The sequence below is a fragment of the Pinus tabuliformis genome, chromosome Q, assembly GCF_031772625.1.
Source record: "Pinus tabuliformis cultivar Carrire ecotype Pingquan chromosome Q, CPIR1, whole genome shotgun sequence".
NCBI lineage: Eukaryota > Viridiplantae > Streptophyta > Pinopsida > Pinales > Pinaceae > Pinus > Pinus tabuliformis.
Genome location: NC_142296.1, coordinates 1165268559 through 1165287579, shown reverse-complemented (window position 1 = coordinate 1165287579; position 19021 = coordinate 1165268559). Strand labels below are relative to the sequence as shown.

The window sequence follows — 19021 nt, the reverse complement described above, 5'->3', positions numbered from 1 at the left end:
TGAACCCATCATAGAAGCTGAAAATGAGAAGGTTGACCTCATCAAGCTTAAAGTAAAAGAAAGGGATGAAGAGCTTGCCAAGCTTAAGAAGGAGCTTGTTCAATGCAAGAGGAAACATCATGAAGAAGTCATATCCATGACAAATCAGCTGAATGAAGCAAAGAAGCAGGAAGACACCTTGTCAAGTCATCTTGAACAAAGGCACAAGAGAGTGAACAAGCTTGTAGAAGAGATTGGACAGTACAAGGTAGAGGTATCCTCCCTTAAGTCCAAACTACAAGAAGCCAGGAAGCAGGCACAAGGAGCTGAAAAGAAAATGGAGAGCAGTCAAGCAGAAATCTCCAAAATGAAGACTGATATTATCTCCCTTAAAATAGTAGCAGCTGAAGCTACTCGTAGCAAGGAAGAAACTGAGGGACAACTAGCAAAGAAGAATAATGAGTGTGAAAGATTGGAAGAAGAGATTGTCCTCCTCAGGAAGAAGGTTGAAGGGATGAACAAGATCATGAAGAGCTCTCAAGCTTTGGATGATATGCTCAGCTATCACAGATCTCCATTTGATAAATCAGGACTTGGGTATGTAGCTGAACCCTCAAACAAGGATGAAGATGCTTTAAGCAAAGGAGATGTGAAGAAGCCAGAAAGAGATTGTGATGCTCCTAGTTCCAGCAAAGGCAAGGAGAAAAATGAAGGCTGCAATAAAAGAAATCCTACTTCAAGCAGAAAACCAGCTCCAAGAAGAAATGTAGCTGATGTCAAAGAGGCAAGATGCAATGATTATCATCAAAGGATCTCAAGGCAGCAAGGCTTCAGAAGTACATCAAGGAAACCTCCATCTCACAGGTACCAAAGTTCATTTTATGGTTATTGTTACTCTTGTTCAAACTTTGGTCATATGGCAAAAGACTGTAGAGCATTTCATGGAGATAGATGTTGTGGTCCCCGACAATCTCCAAGAAATAATTTCACAAGAAGAAATCATGAATTCTTATTCATGAATAAAGTTGAATGCTTCAAGTGTCATAACATTGGGCATATGGCACGAGATTGTAACTTGACATGGGCTCTTTCACAAGCTAGACCCATGCAAAAGAAGAAAGTTACACAAGTATGGAGAAGGAAGGAAAGGCAATTTGAAAACCCCTTGAACTCCCCAGTGGATCTAAATTTGTTTTGAGAAGAATTTGCCAAAAGAAGACAAGCACACATTAAAGGGGAGCTTGTAATTTTTTTTGTAATTGAACTGTCTTAACAATCATTCTTTAATGAAGACTTCTTTTTATAAAGGAAAGACATGAAATCAAATCTGCCATAAGAGCAGAGAAGAAAAGGGGCAGCGCTCGAATGTAAAGTGCAGCAGCGCAATAAGGAGTATGCAGAGCATGGAGACCCTCACAACAGTGGGAGGACAAAACATAAAACAGCAGTTTGAAATTTTTTTATGGAGTACATGCATTGAAATGCATAGCAATGGAAGGTAGTTTCCTTCTATGTAATGTGAGAGAATATACTCACAGCAGAGTGAGTGCAATGAACAGCAGATGAAATGTTTTGTATTGGGAATGAAAATGCAAAGCAGTGAGAAGAAAATGAGAAGAAGGCAAAACACAGCAGAGCATAAATGCCCAGTGGCTGAGAATGCAATGAAATTTTTCACACAGCAGTGAAAAATGTAATATTTTTTTTTGTATGCAATGCAACATGCAAAGAAATGCATAAAGAAAAACAGGGACAGCAGATTTTTAATGCACATGGGTGAATGATAATGTGTGGCAGCAGCAAATCGAAAGGAATTGCACAGCAGTGCATTGTGCAAAAAAATGAATGAAGACTAAGATTGTGTGAAGCAAGGGTGTAAAAAGAAAAGGCAGCAGCCCGTGTTAATTTTTTTTGTTGTGTGGAGAATGCAGCGCAAAACAGCGTGAGGATGATTTCTCTCTATGTGCAAGTAATGGAGAGTAAAGAGTTAGTGTATGGGCACACAACAGTATGATGAAACAAAAGGCAGCCACAGTGCAAATTGCAGAGGCAACGCAGCAGCAAATAAAAACCCAGGGATGAAAGTCTATGGTTATGGGTATGGACAGCAGTGAATATGAAAAATGCAGCAGCAAGAAGTTATGGACAGCAGCATGATGGCAAGAAGGAGAAGCACACAACAATGCAAATAAGAAAATGCAGCAGCATGAAGCTTTGTTGAAGAAATGAAAGGTAATGGACAGCAGCACATGTAAAAGAAATTTTTTTCTTTACAACAGTATATGTAACTGTAATGAATGTGTTGTTCATTGAATTGAAATGCAATATATGCAACAGCAGTGAATTTAAGAAATGTTTACACACAGCAGTGTAAATTTGTAAGGTGGGACAGAGTAATTGTTCCAGAAAAGACAGAGTATTCTATCTTTGAAGAATGCACAGCAATGCAGAGTTTGCAAAGAAATGTAAGTGAAGTGCAGCAACACAACAACAAGTGTAGACACAGCAGTGTGGGGTAGACGCAGCAAAGAAGATGGCACAACAGTGCAGTAGAGAATATGCAGCAGCATAAAAGAACAATGTAATGAGTATGCACAACAGTGCAATGAATGTTTTGTTTTGAAACTGCATCTAAAGCAGTGTCTGGCAGTAATCCCTCCGTGAGAGGGAGTGAAGTTCTTATTGAATCCCTCTGTTAAAGAGGAAGGTGCTTTTCAGCACAGTGTCTTGGTAAATCCTTCTGTCAAGAGGAAGATGCTTTTTAGCATACACATGGTAAATCCCTCTATCAAGAGGATGATGCTTTTCAGCATAGTCACAGGTGAATCCCTCTGTCAAGAGGAAGGTGCTCTTCAGCACATTGTTATGGTGAATCCCTCTGTCATGAGGAAGGTGCTCTTAAGCACAGTCTCAGGTAAATCCCTCTATTAAGAGGAAGACAACTTTGTTGTTTGTGGAACTGCATCAGAAGCAGTTGGTGAATCCCTCTATGCGAGGAAGGTTGGTGAATCCCTCTATGTGAGGAAGTGTTTGGGTATGTTTGAACGCCCAGCAGTTGAAATTAAAGGGGAGTGTTGGAATGTTAATTCCAACTACAGGCTGCAGACACCGTGCATGCAGACGTGGGTAGCCGACTCAGCAAGCACGAACGACGACAGACTGAAACCGTTCAGCATACCCGCCTGAAACTTCTCGGACCAGCTTTCCGGCGAAGGAATAATCCAGCAATCGACTCTGATAAACTATGGTGGCGCCGCGTGTCATTCGCCTGACATCAGCCGACGCAATTTCTCGGAAGCTAAAGTTTGGCAGCAAACTGGCTTCCGATATTCTTGTGAGCCGTCCGATCCGATCGCGCGATTTCCGCCGTCGATCTCCGAAGATGCAGTCCGCCCGCGTCAAGTCAGAATTTTACGTGGAGTGTTTGGTTTTCTCTGTTGACCGCCGCGAATGGAATTTAATGTCTGTACGTAGATGTTAGGCGCAATTTTTAATTTTAATGTTTTTATATAGCGGAAGTATGGGCAGCTTTCGTGTGTTGACTATTTTTGTCTTCACATGTGAATTACATTAAAAGAAATATACACGTTGTGTGTTAAAGAGAAGAGGGGGCAGCGTAGGTTAAATATATGGTAAGTTGTAAAATGCATAGTAGTGCATGGTGAAAAAGAAGAACGCATATGCCAGTTTTTGAGTTGCCCAGTGTAATTTTTTATGCAGTAGAAAATATTGTAAAACGAAGCAGGAGCAAAAAGCCAAGAAAATGCACAGCAGTGCATGAAGAAAAGAATAGGGAAGCGGCAGATGTTTTTTTTATGTGTTGATTTGTTTTTGCAAGGATGAATGCAGAGCAGTGCAATGTGTGAGCTCGAGACAGCGAATAGAGAAAATGAGGAGGAGCGGATGAAGAAATGCACTACACAGCAGTGTAAATGGTGAATATATGTAAATTTATTTTACAACAGTATATGTAAAATGTTTTTCACAGCAGTGAATGTAAAAGGGGTTTTACAGCAGTAAACCCAGCACAGTGAACTCTCAGGTGGAGAGAAAAGACAGTGTTTTTGTTTTTGATGGGTGAAAGTAATTTTGGTAAATCCCTCTGAGTGAAAGAGGATGAAGTTTGTATCAGGCTTTATATTTTAATCAATAGAAATGTTTTATGGCTGTGTAATACTCTGTTATGAGTACATTTGTTTTTAAAAGCTTCCATGTCCAAAGGTCCTGGAAGAAATGGAACAGAGCATTGGCTCTGTGGTATTTGCTTGATTGGTTTTGGTATTTTTCCATGTAAAAATTCCCAACATAAACAAAGTGATGAAAGGAACACTTATCTTCTTCAGACTATGACCACCAAAAACAGAATTTAAGATTTAAGAGCAAACTGGAAAACAATAAAATGCCGGATGAAGTCAGTGTAATATTGAACTCTGTGAACATAATCAAATAATGATTGTAAAAGGATAACTAATGCAAAAAAATCATATGAAAGTTTCGGAAACATATATGAATTTTTATTTAAAGAATTATAACCGCACAACAGAAAGCTGTAATAATTATATTTAGTGGAGGATAAGCAATGTGATGACTTCAATCAACTGAATTACATAAGGGAAAAAAACGTTAGTACAATCGATAGACTGACTTGGGAGAAAGTATAGTGGAGGGAAAAAAGCCCCTAAGCTAAAAATGAGTAGAGTCTCTAAGGATTATTAACCTTTGTTTTCATTAAAAATAAAAATAATTGATAATATCTGAGTGTTTATTTAGTTATAGATAATAAAAAGGAATTTTAATATTTTGGTAATTATTTTATATTTTATTATTTTGGTAATAGTGAACTTTAACTATGGAGTATTTTTGGAAAATTTTTTGAGAGATAGGAAAATTGAAGTAGATTCAAAAAGATTTTATAGCTTATAGTCTCAAAACTAAAATTATAAAGGTATACTAAAATTTTTATGAAGATATATTTGAACTTTTGGCTATAATAATAATAATAATTCCTCTTTGATATTTTGGTGATGGAATTATGATGTAAAATTGCAATTGTTCATGAAATTTTAATCTAAATCTAGAAACACAATTCTAATCTATTATTCTATGGATATTAATTCACAATTTAGAACAACAATCTCAGACATGCAATAAGAAATAACACACATGCACAAAATTTTTCTAGGGGAAAGCAACTGCTAAAAACCCCTTAAGTCTAGTTGCATTAAATTAGATGAATAGAGATGTATTACAATTGCTAGCTCACTCTGAGCTCAACCTACAAGCGAATAACCTACTTCTCTGCTCAATGAGAAGCTCTGACCCAGACTTAGTCAAATTCTCCCTGAGCTTGATACCCTATTTTTTTTGTAGGAATTTTCCTCTAATTAATTGCCCAATTCTCAAGGTTGATCATCTGACTGCATGCAATACATGTGCACTAAAGACTAGTCTACAACTGATGTTTCATTGCTTTGGAATCTCCACCACAGTTGGGGAACTCGAATTCTCTGCACGCACTAACTATTTTGGGTTAATTGATCAGTTAACTAGATGATTACTGAGTTAGACTGTTGTCCCACTGCACAATTGACCTTCCAATAGTTCCTCCAAATGTTAGAACTAGTTTAATTGAACTCAACTAGATATAACTGAACTAGATTACTAAAATTTAGTAATCACACATGCTTAACTGAACTCCAAGCCCTCTAACTTGAATTTACTAAGCTAACTGAGTGACAAGAGCCATGTCACACAAGTTAACTACATTCAAATTGTTTGTTGATGCGGAAATTCATATTTTCTCAATTTTCCCAAGGCAAAATCAAATTGAGACTTTCTTGTTGCATTTTTCAACACTCCCTATCAACAAGAAAAAGATTATCAACCACCCCTATCTTGCATCTGCGGAACTCAAATTTCGCTCTTGACAAAACCTTTTTCAAAATGTCAACATCTTGTTCCTCTATCAAAATGTATTGTAGCAAGATTATTCGCCTCTGCACACACTCCTGTAAATGATGATACCAAATATCTATATGCTTGGATCGATCATGAAATAACAGATTCTCAGAGAGATTAATGCAACTCTGATTATCATAATAGATCACAATTGGATCCATCATCTGACCAAACAGCCCCACAAGTATCTTTCTCATCTAAATCACCTCACATGTTGCTTGACTTGTAGCCATGTATACTACTTCTACCGAGTTGGGCGCCATAGATCTTTGCATCCTATTGTACTAGGAAACCGCTGTGGACCCAACACTAAAAGTTCGACTTAATGTACCCTTTCGGTCAGATGGAATCCCTGCCTTATCTGCATCTGTGAAGCCACAAAACTTCACTCCCTTTGTCCGTCTGTGCCATAATCCATACTGGATAGTGCCTCTTAAGTACCATAAAACATGCTTAGCTTCCTTCCAATATAATTTGGTTGGCCTAACCATAGCTTAGCTCAGTTGGTTGACTGCATATCACATATATGGTTGTGTGTTCACAAGATACATTAGTGAACCCACTAACTGTCAATAAATGGTAGCATCCACCTTTTCATTTGAAGTGGCAGTTTCCTTACTCCAGTTGGTCGCTAGAGGTGTCTCCATGGGTTTACAACTCTCCATGTGAAATATCTATAGTATATTGTTGGCATACTTTCCTTGAGACACAAATAATTCCCCATCGCTTTACCATACTTCCAGCTCGAGGAAGCAGTGCATGAAACCCATGTTCTTCATTTCAAATTCCCTTGCAATGTCCTCCTTCCAAGAGCTGATTAGTTGCTCATCACCTCTTAATATTAAATCATCAATATATAAAATGATGATAAGCAATTTACCTTCTACCAAGATATTAAATAGGTTCACATCTGCTTCACTTTGGGTGAAGCCCAACCCAATCAGATAAATGTTGATCTTGGTGTACCAAGCACTAAGTGCTTGTTTGAGGTCGTACAACACTCACTTGAGTCTTGTGCAAATGAGACTCCTGATCAAATGTCTCAAAACATTATGGTCGCTCGATGCACACCTCATCCTCAATAACTCCATTGAGAAATGTTGCTTTTACATCCATATGGTGGATCTTCCACCCCATTTGCGAACCCAGTACAAGAATTGATTTAATGGATCAATACCTTGTTACAGGAGCAAATGTTTCCTCATAGTCAATTCCCTCAACTTGAGAGAATCCTTTGGCCACAAATATGGCCTTATACTTCTCTATGCTTCCATCTACTGAATGCTTAACCTTGAAGATTCATCTTGAACCCACAACTGATTTATTTGTCGGTTTTGGGACCACTTCCCAAACACTATTCTTCATGATGGATTCTTATTCTTTTGCCATGACATCAACCCAAACATGTTTATCAACTTCTTCCTCGAAAGAGGATGGCTTAGTCTCTACAAGCTCAGTCATTAGAGCCATGTACCCAGTGTGCCTCTCATGTGACCTCCTTTGCCTATGAAAATTTGAAGAACCTCCCACATTCTCCCTTGCATCCTACACAAGTCTAGTAACTTCCCTAGTTCTTTTCCTGCCTTCTATGGATGGTTATTATTTAGTGGATGTCTCCACTCTCTATTCCTCTATTTGTGGATGCTCCACAACTTCTTGAGGCTCCTCCTTTGGAGCTAAAAGCTCCTCTTTTGGTGGGTTTTGAAGCTCCCTCTCAAGAGAGAACCACATCACTTTCTCCTCATCAAACTTTACATCCCTTCGCACAACTATAATTATGAGGGAAGGTAAGTACACATGTTAATTGTGTGGAGTTTCGGTGTAACCCATAAAAATTCCCAACTCTACTATCAAATCAAGCTTCTTCCTCAAATCTTTGGAGACATGATAGAAAATAGATGCTCCAAAAACCCTGAAGTGAGACACATCCAGATTTCTCCCCAACAAATCCTCCGCTTGTGTAATCATACCAAGAATATGATGATGACTCCAGTTCTGCAAGTAGATTGTTGTGTTACATGCCTCTTCCCACAATTGCAGTGGTAGGATTTGTTCACATAGCATAGCTCTTGCAACTCCAACAATGCTCTGGTTCTTTCTCTCATATACCCCATTCTGTTGTGAGTTGTGGGGTGTTGTGAGCTCTGTTTGAATGCCTTCTTTCACACATAACTCCTTGAAGTCATTTGAAACATGCTCACCTCCATTATTGCTCCTGAGAGCCTTCACCTTCTTGCTGATCTCTTTCTCAACTAGTGCCTTGAATTATGCAAACTTGGAGGATGTCTCATCCTTCTTCTACATGAAGAAGATCTAGCACTTCCTTGATAAATCATCAATAGAAATAACCAAATATTTATGTCTAGCAGTGGAGGCTGTCGATAAGGGTCCACAAACATCAGAGTGTACTCTTTGCAAGACTGCATGTGCTTTGTTTTCCCATTCATGGAATGTGGATTTCACATACTTCCCCAAGGTACAAAATTTGTAGACATCTTGTTGCTCAACTGCACCTTTTGGGAGGCCAATGGTTATTTGATGCATAATATTTAAGGTGTCATGATGCAAATGGCTCATTGTCCTATGCCAAGTTCACTGACATCACGTCTCTGCACTTTCTCTTCTTTACTTCTTAATGCAACACAATCTTCCACATCCAACTTGTATAGGTTCTTTACCCGAAAATATGCTTCACCTATTCAGTGGTTGTGTGTCTCAGGAATGATTTCCCTTTGCTGAAAATCAGGTCATAACCACGGTCTTCCAAAACTACTACAAAGATGAGATTCTTCTTTAGGCTTGGAATAAACATGACATCTTTGAGGCGAAGAGGAGATTCTGACTCCCTGCGAAAGGTTACTGTAAAAACTCTCTATACCCTGTCATGTGGAATGAGGCACCAGAGTCCAAGTACCTCACACTCCCCATCACAACACTGGTTGTGCATGCGATAAGGGTGAAGTCTAACTCAAACTATGAAGCTAATGCCTCACTTGCTACTCTTCCTGAGTTCTTCTTGCCAGACTTTTTGTGTGGAAACTTTGTAGCATAGAACCTGAATTCATGACAATTGAAGCATTTTATTTTGGACAAGTCTTTCTTCTTTCCCCCTTGGCTGGATTCTGGTTTGGTTTGAGATTTATTCCCTTTTTCCTTCTTTCCCTTTCCAACCAATGCAAAATTTTCTTCATCCCCACCCTTAGATGAAGTTCCCTCTCTGGTATTTCTCCTAATCCCTTATTGTACCAAATCAGACCACAAGTATTCCCAATTCGATAATTTCTCCCTCCCATTCACTAAGTCCTGGTAGTTATGCCAACTTTTGTGAAAGCTTATAAGAGTTAGGCTCACAAGGTCATCTTCTAAAACATTCACACGTACCCCTCCAAGCTCATCACAAACTTGGGTAAATCTGCTAAGATACTGCAGAATAATGTCATTCTTCTGCATCTTGATATTTCAAAGTTTTTTTTTTAGGTCCAGTTTCATGTGGTCACTGCTATTCTCAAACAGCTCTGTCAGTGCCTTCCACGTTGCGAAAGGAGTTTCTTTCCCATGGAGATTTGAGACAATGTGGTCTCGCACTCCCTCCAAGATTATTCTCCTTGCCTTAGCTACATCTTTCTTCCATTGGGCTAGGTTCTATGCATAAGATGCATGTGTTTTTGCAATATTTGTCTTGACATATTCTATCAATCCATTGTCATCTAGCATCGCCTCCATGCGATCCTTCCATGTAATGAAATTCGAGCTGCCTTCCAAGGCATACTCTAATCTCAGTTCGTTGAAGGTCATTTTCCAAACTCTAAAGAGATCCTGCTACGTTGGAGCTACAAATTCGAATTTTCTAAGAAATAATTTCGATATTCCTGCTATAGTGTGAATCATGCTCTGATACCATGTAGAATTATGATGTAAAATTGCAGTTGCTCAAGAAATTTTAATTTATATCAAGAGACACAATTCTACTCTATTGTTCTGCGGAAATTAATTTATAATTTAGAACAACAATCTCAGACATGCAATAAGAAATAACACACATGCACAATATTTTTCTAGGGGAAAAGCACTACTAAAACCCCTTAAGCATGCTTGCATTAAATCAAATGAATAGAGATGTATTACAATTCCTACCTCAATCTGAGATCAACCTGCAAGTGAATAACCTATCTCTTTGCTCAATGAGAAGCTCTGACCCAAACTTAGTCAATTTCTGCCTTAGCTTGAGCCACTATTTCCTTGCGTAATTCCTAGAGAATTAGCCCCTGTTATTTTAGGAATTTTCCTCCAATTGATTGTGCGATTCACAAGGTTGATCATTTCAATGCATGCAACACATGTACACTCAAGACAAGTCTACCACTGATGTTAGACTACCTTGGAATCTCCACCACAGTTGGGGAACTCGAATTCTCTGTATGCACTAGCTATTTTGGGTTGATTGATCAGTTAATTGGATGATCACTGAGTTAGACTGTTGTCCCATTACACAACTGACCTTCCACTAGTTCCTCTAACTGTTAGAACGAGTTTAAATGAACTCAACTGAATATAATTGAATTGGATTACTAAAATTTAGCAATCACACATGTTTAAGTGAACTTCAAGCCCTCTAACTTGAATTTACTGAGCTAACTGAGTTACAAGAGCCATGTCACACAAGTTAACTACATCCAAGTTCTCTACTGATGTGGAAATATTTCGAATTTTCTCAATTTGACCAAGGCAAAATCAAATTGAGGCTTTGTTGCTGCATTTTTCAAAATTGGTCATTGTTTTTATCTCATATAATTTTGGGGATGAAATATCTTTAGAAAAATAGAGTAAATAAAAAAGAAAATAGTAACTTATAATCTCATTAAAGGGCAGTCACTTCTGGTAAAAGTATTCTTGTTATCCTCTCATATATTAAAATATTTTGATATGTTATATGAAGTTTAACAATGAAACAAAAAAGATTTAGAAAATTTTGGTAATTTATAATTTCAAAATTAAAGTCAATGCATCTTCTCTCATCTTTCTCATAGAAGCCAACCTAATTTCATAACTTATAATCTCAAAAGTGGATACATCCTCTCTCACCTTCCTCATAGAAGCCTACTATTTCCCATCATTTTTAGATATTCAATGTAGAAAAAACAAGACAAATATTCAATGTAGAAAAAACAAGACAAACATCATGGATGACTAATTTTTAGATATTCAATGTAGAAAGAATAAGACAAACATCATGGATGCTAAATGCTCTTGAAATATGGTTCAAACTTTAGTCAAAATCATATTCAATGTACAAAAATAAAACAAACATCATGGATGACTAAATGCTCCTAAAATTTGATTCAAAATCCAGTCAAAATTATAAACTACTCAAGTGAGAATAACATAAAGATGATAATCCTTACTAAATAATTGGTAAATACAAGAATATGTCATCATGCAACAAACAAATAATATATCTAAACTTAAAGAAGAATTGTAATGCAATAAAAAAAATTAGTAGATAAAAAAGAGATGGTTAACCCTAATTTTGAACAAGAAAAATAAGTTGGTTTAGCATAAAGAAAAAAATCGACATACCTAAAATACTAACCATTTTTTTGCTAATCGATGTCAACTTTTCTAAACTTTTAATCATGATAGCCACTTTTCTAAATTCTTCAAGTCATCAAAAATATTATAATATTGGGTATTTTTCCAATAGCTTGTTCCAAAACAAATGTGGTATAAGTATACAACACAACTAGACTTTCAAACACAAAATAATGTATGCATTCAAGAGTGATTTCTTTAATTCTGGCAAAATTTTCAACAGCAATTCAAAGCTACCTGAAGTTATCTAGAAGCTGAGTTCTCAACTATGATTTTTCAAATTTTAATTCGCATAAAAATTACAACAGAAACTCAAAGCTACCGGAAGATATTTGGTGTTAATAGCTGAGTTCTAAACTGTGATTTCAAATTCAAAGCTACTGGAAGATATTTGGTGTTAATAGTTGAGTTCTCAACTGTGATTTCACATCAAAATATCAACAGCAATTTAAAGCTGAAGTTATCTAGCGTTAGAAACGGAATTATCTCTTTGATATCGTTTCGTTAAATTTTGAGAGTACTTTCATATCTTTTGGCAAAGTAGCAACTGTTTTAGTTCGGTCTTGTCTGTAACATAGATTGAATTACTTAATCGATTCCATGTAGTCTAAAACTGCAAACCATTGAAATACCATTTAAGAAAAAGCATCGTATTTCACTGCTATTAGTACCTGTCCAAGGCCTCCAAATACTTCTGTTCTGTTTCTTAGTCTCTAAGAACATTTTCAAAGAGTAGCCTCATCCTCAAAATACGTCATATTGAAAAGAAGCCTGACTCGCTGGAGCCTGAAGATCAAGTTCACACTACTCCATTAAATAAGCCTTTATCACTGCATTTTTCATCAATTTTAAAGCAACATAAAAGGCAAAACAAAGGGCAGAATATGGTTAATTAGACTCGTGAATTTTTCCTCATCCAAGAGATGAACTGTATAATAAGGAACACCAATTCCCTAATAAGCTATGAAATGATGCCGGCTTTTACTTTAATGTTAAATATCCATGTCCATTACCAAACAGCAGCCCCTGCATAGCTGATGGTGTGTCCAATACAAAATGAACGCTCAATACGAGAATTCTATAGTCTCAAATCAGAAATTTTAGGTCTTCTTGAAAAACAGTCTAAATAAAAAAATTAGGTCTTCTTGAAAACAGGCTAAATAAAAATTTTAGGTCTTCTTTGAAAACAGCTTAAATAAAAGCGTCTGGCCTTAAATTCGAAAATTCTAGACACTTATTTTCATCAGTTCAACAGAGTCTAAATTTACAAGCTATAGTCGTTCGAAAATTCTAGACACTTATTTTCATCAATTCAACAGAGAGTCTAAATTTACAAGCTATAGTCGTTCGTAATGTTTACAGTCACTTTTTGGCATTTGCTCACTGGAAAACAAGGAATGGAGCGAAATATCCAATGTAAGGTATAACGTTCACACTGCATATTTTTTTAAAAGGATCACCTCTGGCAGGCAGATTTTCACTGTAAATTTATCTAAATAGACCACTTCACACTGTAAATTTATCCAAAAAGATCACTTCTTGCAAAACACTATAAATTTATCTAAAAAATCACTTCTTGCAAGCAGATTTATCTAAAAAGATCACTTCCTGCGAACACTCAAAATTTATTTAAAGAAATCACTTCTTTCAAACACAGTAAATTTATCTAAAGAAATCACTTCTTTCAAACACTGTAAATTTATCTAAAGAGATCACTTCTTTCAAACACTGTAAATTTATCTAAAGAGATCACTTCTTTTAAACACTGTAAATTTATCTAAAAAATCACTTCTTTCAAGCAGATTTATCTAAAAAGTTCACTTCTGGCAAACACTGTAAATTTATCAAAGAGATCACTTCTTTCCAACACGGTAAATTTATCTAAAAAATCACTTCTTGCAAGCAGATTTATCTAAAAAAATCACTTCTTGCCAACACTCTAAATTTATCTAAGAAGATCACTTCTTGCGAGCAGATTTATTTGAAAGGATCACAGACTTTGAAAGCATTACTTTCTACGGGGATCTAAAGAGATCACTTCTTGCAGGCAGATTTATTTGTAAGCATCAGACTTTGAAAGGATTACTTTCTGCGGGCTCGACCACGGAATGTGACTTTTAGAGTCTCCACAGAATTGAATCATTGACCTTTAAATCGAAAGTGCTTTTAATGACATAAAATATAAAACACATTAAAATAATATATATTATGCAAATGCAAAAAGCTTTGCGATACTCTGTACCTAGATAATATTGCGACGCTTCTTTCTCTTTGTTGTTTGTCTTCTGCAGATTCTTTTAGTGTGTTTATTGTGTTTTTGCATTGTTGAAGCCTGAAGCAATAAAGATATTCTCCTGGTCAAACAAAACACTTAGAAGAATAAGAGAAGTTGCGTCCACAAACTGCATATACTCCTGTCCAGTCTGTGCAATTGTAAACTTTAAACCTCAAATATGGCAGATTTCTCATAACTAAGCGTATTTGAAAGAGAAGTAAATGGGAAGACGTACGAGAAAGATATTCTCCTTTTCAAGGAAACCACTTCGAAGAATGAGAGACGTTACGTGCACAACCTGCATACTATAGTCTGTCCAGTCCGTGAAACTGTAAACATCAAATAGGGCAGATTTCTCATAATTAAGCGTATTTGAAAGAGAAATAAATGTGAAAACTCACAAGAAAGATATTCTCCTTTTCAAAGAAAACACTTTGAAGAATAAGATACGTTACGTGCACAACCTGCATACACTCTTCTGTCCAGCCGTGCAACTGTAAACATCAAATAGCGCAGATTTCTCATAACTAAATGTGAAAACTTCCAAGAAATGTATGATGAAAATAGCAAGCCTAAATGCAGATCCACATAGCTAATATGATAACTTCACAGAAATCTAAGATGGAATTCGACGGAAAGAAGTGCCTGCAAAAAAGTTTATAAATCAACTGAAAGCGTTGCCCGCAAAAAAAAGCTCATAATTCTACAGAAATTATTGCCTGCAAAAAAGTTTATATGTCCACTGAAAGCATTTCCTGCAAAAAAAAAAAGCTCTATCAATTATGTGTCTGAATTAAAAAGTGATGAAAGGAACACTCATCTTCATCGCACTATAGTCTATGACCACCAAAAATGAATTTAAGATTTAAGAGCGAAGTGGAAAACAGGAACATGCTCGTTTTCGATGTCAGTCGTTTACGCCATGGACATCGTGATTTATAACTGTAAAATTTAAAATGATTTGGTGACTTATAATCTCAAAATTAAAGTATATATATTTTTCCTTTTCCTTATAATATTTTTCTAAAAAGATTGAAAATATAATCTTTAGTTATAATATAAGAAAAAACTCCTCTGCATTTTGAATATTTTATTATTTTATATGAAACTTAAACATGAAATAGAGTGAATTCCAAAGGATTTCATAATTTATAATTCAAAACTAAAATCAAAGATTTCATAATTTATAATTTCAAAATTAAAATTAATACACCCTCTCCAATACGATTAAGAATCCGATCACTTTTAAATACTTAATATAAAAGAGTAAGATAGAAAACATCATAGTTTTTTTGAGATAACTGAACAGCCACTCACAGATTGTGAATTTTTTTGTTATTTTTGAAATTGTGTAACATATTTGTATATGCATACAGATAATTTTTTTCTGGGTTTTTATTATACAGATTATTACAGAGTTTTTGTTTATAGGATATTTCGTTTTGCATATGCCAATAACATCTACAACATGTAATTTTTCACTATAATAGAAAGTTATGGTTTTTCCCAAACAACTTAGATGAGAAAAAACTCTTCAAAACTGCTTCAAATTTTAATTACAATTATAAATGATTAAAAATAAAAATAACATAAAAAAACTAATCTTCAATATTAATTAGTGAATACATAAATATATCATTATGCAAAACACCAATAATACATCTAAATTTAAGAAGAAACACAGTTATATCTAAATTTAAGAATAATTGTGCTACAAAAAAATAGCAAATAAAAAGAAGTGTTCAACTCTAATTTCGAAGATCAAGATTAAGTTAAATTTTGATTAGCACAAAAAAAAATCAACATCTCTATAATACCAAGATCAACTTTTCTGAACTTTAAATCATCAAAACTAACCTTTCTGAACTTTTAACCATCAAAACTAATATTTCATGACTCTTTACATCATGAAAACTATTATAATTTTGAAATATTCTTGAAAATTTTCATATATACATATATATAATAATAATATTTAAGTAAACTCCTAAAGTAAAAGAAACCAACCTCGGTCTATTATGATGATATTGTAGATTACAATAATATTGATATGATGGCAAAACGATGACCAGCAATATTATTACACAAGCAGGGGCTACGTGCATATATTGAGGTGGAAATACATAATGCAGTGAGCATTGTGCATATATAGAGATGAATGTATATAAAATGCAGTGAGGCTGGTGCATTTATAGAGATAGATGAAAATACTGCAAGGAAGGATGCAAGTTTCTTAGCGTGGGCGTGTTCTTTCATAAATTGATGATATCAATCAATTTATGAATCCGTTGAGGCACTGAAGCAGAGGTACAGTGATTCGGCCATCCACAATTGCATCGAACACCTTCTGGATATCCTGCTGGGGCGTCTGCTCTGTCCTCGGAGTCATCATTTTGGTGTTGAGCTCCTCCCGGATAAATGCGTACAGAGCAAAGAATTTTGAGCCATGGATTAATGTTCTGCAACAGGAGCCTTCCTGCATGGGAATGCGAGTGCGCTGCTCGTATGACAGCCTGGTTGCTGTTAGCTCCTCTTCTAGTCGTTGCTTGAGGTGGGATTCGAACTCTTGTATCTGCTCTACAATTTGAAGGTCGTGGAATGCAAGAATGGAGTCGAGAAATGTTTGTTTGAGGGCAGAGACAAGTGAGAGGGCAGGGTCGCAAGGGGATTCTAAATATGTGTACAATGGAATACCCCTGGCAACGTTAATAAGCTCTTCTTTAATGGATTCAGGGAGATGACATGCATCTGAAACACTTGAAATGACTCCTAACACAGTTTTTACAAGTATTTGTTCTAGTTGTCTGAGATCTATTGCCTGGCAGAGAGCTGATAAGTAAGATGCCAGCATTAATTTTAAGATATCCAGAGCTTCTTCAGTCTTCCTAGCAGATATGAGGGCCAGAGAATTGATGTCCTGGTTGTGCTGCTCGGCACTGTGAACGTGGGTAGTGACTGGGTTAGCCAGGAATTGAAGCTCGGAACTGTAAGCAGCCATGGCTATGTCGACTCCCTTGAAGCCATAGTCCAAGCTCAGGTCAGGACCCAGGGCAAGGTTGCCCGGGAGCCCATTGCTGTAGAATTCAATCATTAGCTCTGTGAACTGTGCAAAGATGAGCTTACCCAGTCCAGCCAGAGCTACACGAACATAATCCATATAGAATCCCACTGCACTGCCCTGGAAATTGGCGCCATGGAGGGCCTTGCCGTTGACATGGTCAATGATGGGATTATCGTTGGCAGAGTTGATCTCTGTCTCAATTGTGGCCGTGGCTTCTCTTATTGTCTGCACCAGAGGGGCCAGCCACTGGGGACTCGAACGTAGAGCATAGCGGTCCTGTTTGGGCTTTTTCAGAGAATTGATGCTGTAATACTCTCTTGAAAGCTCCTGGAAGGGGCTGTTTCTGAGAAGCCATTCAAGAAGTGCCGCGGACTGTATCTGCCCTGGATGCGGCTTCAACTCGTGGATCAGCGGATGCGCGAATTCTTCACGCCCGAAGATGACTTCGCAGAACATTCCACAGAGCATTTCCACGAGCAAGAGCAGAACGTTGGCATCATACATGACGGTGGCAGCGAGGGCGGTGGCAAACGAAGTGCCATTGACAAGAGCCAAGCCTTCTTTGGCCTGGAGCTTGAAGGGCTGCAGGCCTGCTTTCACCAGAGCCTCCGGTGCAGCCACTTCTTGTTCTTCACCATGACCCCCAACTCGAGCCTTGACTTGAGGATTCCCAATTAGCAGACCTGCTATGTAGGCCAAGGGAATTAGGTCACCTGAAGCGCTCACAGAGCCTCGCAAGGGGCATTTGGGCGTGATCTGAGTATTGATAAGTTGCTGTAGCGCTTCCATGATCTCCCATCGAATCCCGGAGCAGCCATAGATGAAGCTATTCATTCTCAGAAACATGGCGCATCGAGTGGTGATGGGGGAGAGCTCCCCCGGCGACGAAGAAGGGCCGGTGAATGCTCCAGCTAGCAAACACCGAATTAGGGCTTCTTGCAACTCGCTCAGTTGGTTGGTTCTCTTGCTTGAACAAGCACCGAATCCAGTGGTCACGCCATAGATATCAGCGCCTTCCTTGGCTTTCTCTTGCACCCACAAAGAACACCTCTCAACCCGTTCTCTGCCATTCCCGCCATGATTATCAAGTGTCACTTTCACTTGGTGTCTTCGCCCTAGGGCTGTAACATGGGCAACGGTGATGCGAGAACCATCGACATTGATGTTCTTGATTTCGTTGAAGGTATTGATCAGAAGGACAATGTCCTTAACGTGAGAAGGAAAAGCAGTAGCACAACCTTTTCCTTTGACTTGGGCGTACTCCATTGCAGACTAATTCAAAGCTTACAGAAATGGCTCACTCAAACTTCTCAATAAGACACCTTAAAGTCCCACCAGACCAGACTACAACTTGGAAAACTCTGGGCAGCTGCCCCATGGCTTTATACCCCTCAGAGTTCTCGTCGAACATAAAGAAAATCCGATCTTGTTGTTGCATTCTGCACATTGCTAAACTGTTTCGTCTAGCGATTTGACTGCTAGAAGCAAAATCCACCAGAGATTCGAACTGAAACAGAGAATGAGAGTACACTCAAGCTAAGGGAGACCCACTAAAGTTGTAATGTCTCTATTCTGAGGATAAGAATACTCGACACTTATGGGATAAGGGATTGTGAGGATGAAAAAGAAAGTGCTGGATTCTATTCATGTTTTGGAGTACAATTATTATGAGCCTTGGAACACATCCTTGGTTTTAATGACATAATAACAAAGATTTTGAAGATCTCATAAAAGCTTGAATGGAAATGATTTTGAAAATCTCAAAAAAGATAGAATGGGAAATGGGAATGAGAGAATATGAATTAATCCACGTTGTTAAAACAAACCCAAAATGACTTTAGGATCGGAGTTTCTTTTCTTGAAGATTGAAGACCAGATTCTATTTTTTGCTTTTTACATCACTTATGCTTCTTTATCTACATTCATATCACCCTTCTCACCATTATTATTGATGTTTTTATCCCTCTTCTGCCCCAAACTTTTACAAATCTATGCTTAGATGTTTTTCGATATCGTGCATCAATCATTGTTATAGGACCCTTTTCTTGAATTTTCCATGTTTTTTTTTCCTCACACTTTTAGATATTTATATTTTGAAAAGTTTCAAACATCTATATTTATATTTAAATTTAAATATTTATTGAAGTAGTACCTTTCAT

At 37.1% G+C, this 19021-nt stretch overlaps 1 protein-coding gene across 1 annotated transcript; it reads right to left on the bottom strand.

Annotated features, from left to right (window-relative positions):
• Positions 1 to 15797: 15797 nt before the first annotated feature.
• LOC149223806 (phenylalanine aminomutase (L-beta-phenylalanine forming)-like) lies at positions 15798 to 18227 on the bottom strand. Its single transcript, XM_089383408.1, has one exon. The coding sequence runs from the start codon at positions 18126 to 18128 to the stop codon at positions 16074 to 16076; it is 2055 nt and encodes a 684-aa protein (XP_089239534.1). The 5' UTR covers positions 18129 to 18227; the 3' UTR covers positions 15798 to 16073.
• Positions 18228 to 19021: the final 794 nt, after the last annotated feature.